The sequence below is a fragment of the Lampris incognitus genome, chromosome 9 (assembly GCF_029633865.1).
Source record: "Lampris incognitus isolate fLamInc1 chromosome 9, fLamInc1.hap2, whole genome shotgun sequence".
Classification (NCBI taxonomy): Eukaryota; Metazoa; Chordata; class Actinopteri; order Lampriformes; family Lampridae; genus Lampris; species Lampris incognitus.
Genome location: NC_079219.1, coordinates 13622659 through 13629298, shown reverse-complemented (window position 1 = coordinate 13629298; position 6640 = coordinate 13622659). Strand labels below are relative to the sequence as shown.

Sequence of the window (6640 nt, the reverse complement as noted above, 5' to 3'; positions counted from 1 at the left end):
TGAAATGGTGAGGCCAAGTACAAAGTACTCTCAACTAGTAACTCAAGCCTGTCGGTTGGCATTTCAGCCACATTCATTATCCAACTGAATATGAACAGTTCAAAGACAAACCATCAAAATAAAAATAATACACTTTATTTATAACACACCTTTGTATCTGCCTAAATACTTGAGCAGTTCACTGTGAATGGAATATATCACTATTGCTGCTGCCATCACTACATGTGCATTCTTTAATCATGCCATCTATCAAACCTGTAAGTAAATAAACTGTAAATAAATATATCAAGTTAAATGTATGTATTTGTGATTTTCTGTTTTATCCTCTTATTTTATCACCAGGACATTTGACACCAGTACGCTATTCGCTGCAAAATTGTTATAGCAATTTTTGACATGCTCTTGACAGGGTGATGGAAATAACATTTTTTAGTCTCATATCAACTCTGTCATGCACTCTAAGCAAAAATGGCCATAATGGAAACTTTTAAATTGAGTATCACAAAAAGTGAAATGACACAGAATGCACTTGTGTATTTGTTTATTTACAACAGGAACAAGCAAACACTCTACATCTCTAACTTTGTGATGAAATTCATTTCTCTAATATGACAAGTACTCAGGAATATTTACATGCTAATGAGACTAAATAGCAAAGATATGAATTTACGTAATCTCTAAAAAATGTTTACAGTAGCATTGATATATGTTCAAAGTCACTTTAGCACAAGAAATGGACTAACTGTACATCATCGAAATGACTTTTCAAACAAAGTTTTGCGTTGTTGCCTCCTGACCAAACCCTTGCATGTGTTGTATTAACTGTCAAGACGCAGTCGCTTTGGATAAAAGCGACTGCAAAATGAAATTGTAATTGTAAAGTACAAGTGGCAAATAGGAAGGAATAACTGGTGTTTGAAAAAAATGTGCTCATTTTACATTTACATAAAGCTCTTGCATGAACTGAATTGCCATTAAGAGTCCAATTATACCTGTTCAGGTTTTGGCACAGAGTCTCCAGCCATGATACGATGAACTCTCCTGCGGTGGTTTTTAAGAGATTTGAGGGTTGGATAATTACCTTGACAGACATCACAGTGATGTGATTGAGATTGGTTGTGTGTGAGCAGGTGTTTCTGTAAACCCTCCAGATTGGCAAACCAGCGAGGACACACAGGACAGCGCTCCGGCTTAATGGCTGGCTTACAAATTCCACTCCTCTGGTGAAATATCAGACTGACTGCATTTGGGAGATCAGTGTTGCAACGTGAGCAACGATACGGTTTGGGTGGATTTCCAACCTGTCCACCTTTGCATCGATTCAAGGATATGTGCCTTCGTAGAGAACAGCGGCTGGAGAAGGTATTGTTACATCGCATACATGCAATCCGCTGCTTTTTAATACTTGGACCTGGAAGATGGAATGGGCGTGGTTGCTTTAACGGAGGCTGATGCTGTGGGTGAACTGGTTGCTGCTGAGATGTCTGCTGTTGAAAACGGAGCAGCAGAGGTTGAGAGCGTTGTGGCTGCAGTCCCTTGTATAGCAGGTGATGAGGATGCATATGAATCTGCAGATGAACTTCGTAGTCTGCCCATGAGTTGACTGTCTCACCACAGGTGGGACACGTATAGGACTCCTGCGCATGCTTCTGCAGATGCTCAAGGAGTAGCCTTGGAGATGTAAACCCAGCCCCACACTCACATGTCACCCTCCTGGGAAGCACGGAGGGCAGTGACATGATACCCCAATTACCCACATCATCCTGCTGGATTTGACCTTCTGATCCACTGCCTGAGAAATTTGGTTGTAATGTCACACTGTCCATTCCAGACGTGGTTCGTTTTAGCATACATTTCTTGATATGAGCCAACATATTATCTTTGCGAGTAAAACTCTTCCCGCAGACAAAACAATCAAATAAAGGTTTCACCTTATCAGTAAATGGTTGTGTGGCTCCTAAAATACTAACATCACCATCACTCTGCGATGTTGCCCCAAATCCATGTGACCTAAATCCACACAACCTAAGATGGCGCCTTAAGGTGGAAAGCCTACTATAGGTCTTCTGACATCTATTGCAAGGGTAACGTTTCACACCATCTTTGATAAAATAGGGCAAACGTGTGATTTGAGCAGGCTTTTCAGACTCTTCTGACACTGACTGCTTAACCTCTGGTTCACTGTCTGCATCCTCTCCAATACTAAGCACTTCCATTTCATCATCCAAGGGCATTGTCCACTGCCCTCTATCCCTGTCTTCATGAGAAACTGCATCATCAGTGTTACCATCCTCTTCATGCTGCTGTGAGTTGCCGCTTGTAGAGCCATCCTCAATTTGCTGCAGAAGGGGAGCTTTGAGATAGAAGGGTGAGAAGCTTTTGGCTGAACCCGACCAGGCTGAATCTGAAATTTCAGATTGTTTTGAATTTGCTGTAATGATCTCTACCTTGATACTATCTGTTGTTTCAGTGCCAACAGCAATGCTCTTGGAAATTTGAAGCCCATCAGTAATCTCTGTATCAGTATTGTCCTGACTGTTTGATGTCAACAATATTGAGTTCTGAATGGAGGAAGTGGCATGCTGAGGGAGGGATGAACCTGGGCCCTGACACTTGTGCACTTTGAGGTTATACCTCCGTGAATAGCTGTGCTTGCACAATGGACAAAAAAAAACCTTTTTAGCATTATTATTCAGATAGATTTGCTTATTATGGAATGATCCTATCTTATGGACAAAGGGCAGCTTTCCTCTGAAAGCGCTAGACTTCTGTACAAACCTGCTGGCAAATTGTGGACAGATGTGCTTGTCTGTAAAGGGCAGTTTTCCTATAATCAGTTGTTTGCAATGACGACAGCATTTAATTCTTTCTTTCCTGTGTAGAAAATTATGCTCTGTCAAATATTTCAGGTCTTGAAAGACCTTACGGCAGCGGCCACATTGATATCGCCCCTGTGTGCCATTACTGCCAGGATCAATGAGCTTTTGTCTGGTTTCAAGAAGCACGACAGGGGAGAGGGTCTTGGTCAGAGACACAATGCTCTTCTTACTAGAATCAAGAATTCTGCCAACAGCAGGAGCCTTTGTCTTTGTACTAGCTTTTTTAAGCAGTTGTCTTAACTCTCCAACAGAAGGACTGGTGTTAGTGGAAGACTCTGATTCTGTTGCTATCTCAACTGGGATTACTTCTGTTTTGGGGGCAACTATTTTCTTACTTGGTCTCTGAGATTGCAGAGGCTGAAAGCGTTTCATATAGGCTGTTGCCAACAATTTCATTAAGTTGTTATTTCTGGGCAAACTATGTGAAATTCCTCTGCTGGGGATAGAAATAGTTTTGTCCTGGGGAACCAAGTCTTGTTTGGCTCCGGGCAGGTGCTCTTTTGTGGCAGATATATTCTCAGGTTCTTTGTCAACTGCATCTTCAGAAGATTTGCTGTTATCTTGAGGATTGTCCACAATGGTAGCCTCTTCCTTTTGAGCTACATCCACTTGATCTGGCAATGTGCTTTCAGGCTCAGGGGGCATAGTTACCTCAAGAGCTGGGGACAGAGATGTAGAGGGGTAACTTGGGGACGAATGTGGTTGGCTAACAGTAGGGTTGAGAGATTTCTGCTGGACAAGATTCATCTGATCACAATCATCTCCTACAGGAGGGGCTGTATTACTATCCAGGGGCTGCAGCAGCTGTGGAGTTGAGCTATGTGAACGCTTGTGTTCCAACATAAGATTAAAGTCCTGAAACTCCTCTCCACAATCACAAATATAAAAAGATGGGGTGGTGTTCTCAGGTAAGGGAACTGGTGGAGTGGGTTGCACGTTGGGCAACATCTTAAACGGAACAGCTTTATCATGCAAGTTGGAATATGGCTGTGCTGGAGGAGGGGCAGGCACCTTAGATAGTGAATTAGCATGGGTTGCTTGATGCACTAACAAAGATGCTAGTCCAGTGAAGGTGGCTGAACATGCCACACAGCGGTAGACTTTGGAAGATGAAGAGTTTCCCTGTAACCCAAGCATGATGGAATAACAGCCAGCCAAATTCAGAGGTAAATTATGGTGTTCCCCCGCAGTTGATCATGGAAGATAAATTCCTGTAAAACACACAAACATGCACACAGAGCTGACAAAGTGAAATACATAGATACAAACTGCATGTTCTGCTATTGTAAATGCATGACATATTCGAGTATAATACTGCACATTCAACGCGGTATGTATACATCATCTGTACAACTGGATGATGCCAACGAATTTTATCGCTGGCCTTTCGTGAAATATTTAGACACTGTGTTATATTGCTGTTGATCACATGACCCCTGTAACAGTAAACAATCTATTAAAGTATTTTGACTATTCTTAAATTAAAACAATGTCCTAAACAATGCCACGTCTAGACTAACACTGTATAAACTTCCCAGTTGTTAGCGGTAAATGCATCAAATGACATTCTATACTAATCCAACATGATTTACCAGCCACAGGAAAAAAAGACAAAATGTCAGCAGTTTGTAAACACACACACACAAAATTAAAATCATACGAAAGCCCGAAAAGCAAACTAAAGCCCTACCTTATTGCAATGATCACTGTCAATACATCACACATCCACCTCGCTTGCTAACGTTAGGTGTCTAGCCACGTTGCTAAGTAGATAGCAGCGTTTAGCCAATGCCCTTTTCGCGTACGCTGTTGATGGCTGCAAACATTACGGCTAGCTTCAGGGGCGAACATCTTCACACGTTTAGCTATTCCCCTCGGTAAAACGCACAGGTTAGCCCGTGATCAAACATACCAACGCGTTTGCTAGCACAGGAACCTTTGGGGGAGCTGGCCACGTTCTTGGGTAAGGCCGGGAAAACGAATAGCAAGCTAACATGGGACAGTATGGTTAGCTGATTCCACACAATAACCTACCGTTTTTTTTTTTTTTTTTTTGTGTTCCGTCCAGTGACCACTAGAGCGGTTTTCCTAAAGAGTGGATCCACATTCGTCGGACGGGATTTTTCGCGACAGCCGCACAGACGGGTGGTTAAAAGGGTCAATGTAGCGTTAACGTTTGACGATTTTAACAATGCAAAGACGCGTTCCGGTTTAAAGTCGAATGTGACTAGCTCGTTAGCCGATGTTAGCATCAGCTAACCAGGAGCTACGTGCTGCTGCAGGACTGTTCAGACGCGTCCGGTTAGCAGGCACCGACAGAGAGAAAGAGAGAGCGGGCGAGAGAGAGGGAGAAATACTTCCCATGCCAATTTGTCCCTTCAAAATAAAAGCACCGATATACGAAACCATCCTTTCAGGCAAGCGTGTGCTTAAGTATATAAGATGGGCGTAGAATGGCCTACCTGAGCAGAATTGGATGTGGTCACAGTGCATCGCGGCCACAGCTGTTTGATTCACGTTATTTGTGGATTGGGTAAATGGAGCATCCATGGAAGTTTTTGTCGTTATGCATGCTCAATAATCCAGGTAAGCAAATCACAGAGAGGTGAATCAGGTCACCTGGACACGTCTATTGAGAGAAACGTTTCATCTCTCATCTAAGTGACCTCTTCAGTCTCAACTGACAGCAGGTATCTCTACACTTACAAACAACACAGTGGCATAACGACGGAAATCATGGAAGTTACTATTTCTGCTTCGCGAGGGAGCATTAACATGCTTTATACATGTGGCCTACATCTTGCTCTTCCATATGAAACGTATGGGGCAGTAAACTAGTCAGTACATCAGGTTCACCATAGATAAATCTGCAGGCCACGGAAATCTTTAAAACGTAAATTTGGCTGATTTCAACTTATGTCTCAAAATCAATAGTTAGTTTAGATGAAACTTAAATTGAGTGTAAGTATTGTGACATGTTATAAAATGTCACCAAATGTTTTATGCCTTAAAGGTAATTGATATTTTATCTTTATGCATGCTCAGTAATCCAGGTAAGAAAATCAAAGAAGGTTGAATCAGTTCAGAGACGCTGGGTATATTGGGAGAATGATGATGAATATGGAGCGGCCAGAGGAAGGCGGAAGGGGAGGTTTATGGATGTGGTGAGGGAGGACGTGCAGGTGGCTGGTGTGACAGAGGAAGATGCAGAGGACAGGAAGAGGTGGAAACGGATGATTCACTGTGGCGACCCCTAACTGGAGCAGCTGAGAGTAATAGTAGTAGTCTTGATAAATGCTCAATAATCCAGGTAAGAAATTCAAAGAAGGTTGAATCAGTTCATCTGGACACAACGTTTATTGACAGAAACGTTCCATCACTCATCTAAGTGGCCTGTTCAGTCTGAACTGACTGCAGGTATCCCCACCCGTTACAAACAATGCAGATGCATAACGACCGAAACCAACGACCAGTTTCATATGCAAATATGGATGTGACCGCCTTACAATGTTGTGACTGCAAACATTCCCAAATCCTCTATGAAGAGTATACATGGCCATTGAAACGCTCGTTAATTGTCACATCCATAATTGCATATGAAACTGGTCGTTGGTTTCAGTCGTTATGCAACTGTATTGTTTATAATGGGTGGGGATACCTGCAGTCAGTTTAGACTGACGAGGTCACTTAGTTGAGTGATGAAACATTTCTGTCAATAAACGTTGTATCCAGATGAACTGATTCAACCTTCTTTGATTTTC

At 42.4% G+C, this 6640-nt stretch overlaps 1 protein-coding gene across 1 annotated transcript; it reads right to left on the bottom strand.

Annotated features, from left to right (window-relative positions):
- Positions 1-309: 309 nt before the first annotated feature.
- im:7147486 (zinc finger protein Xfin) lies at positions 310-4674 on the bottom strand. The gene is made up of 2 exons (XM_056286643.1): positions 4570-4674; positions 310-4090 (listed from the first exon to the last, which is right to left on the bottom strand). Exon 2 carries the CDS (start codon positions 4014-4016, stop codon positions 987-989), a length of 3030 nt encoding a protein of 1009 aa, XP_056142618.1. The 5' UTR covers positions 4017-4090; positions 4570-4674; the 3' UTR covers positions 310-986.
- Between the last annotated feature and the right edge of the window lie 1966 nt (positions 4675-6640).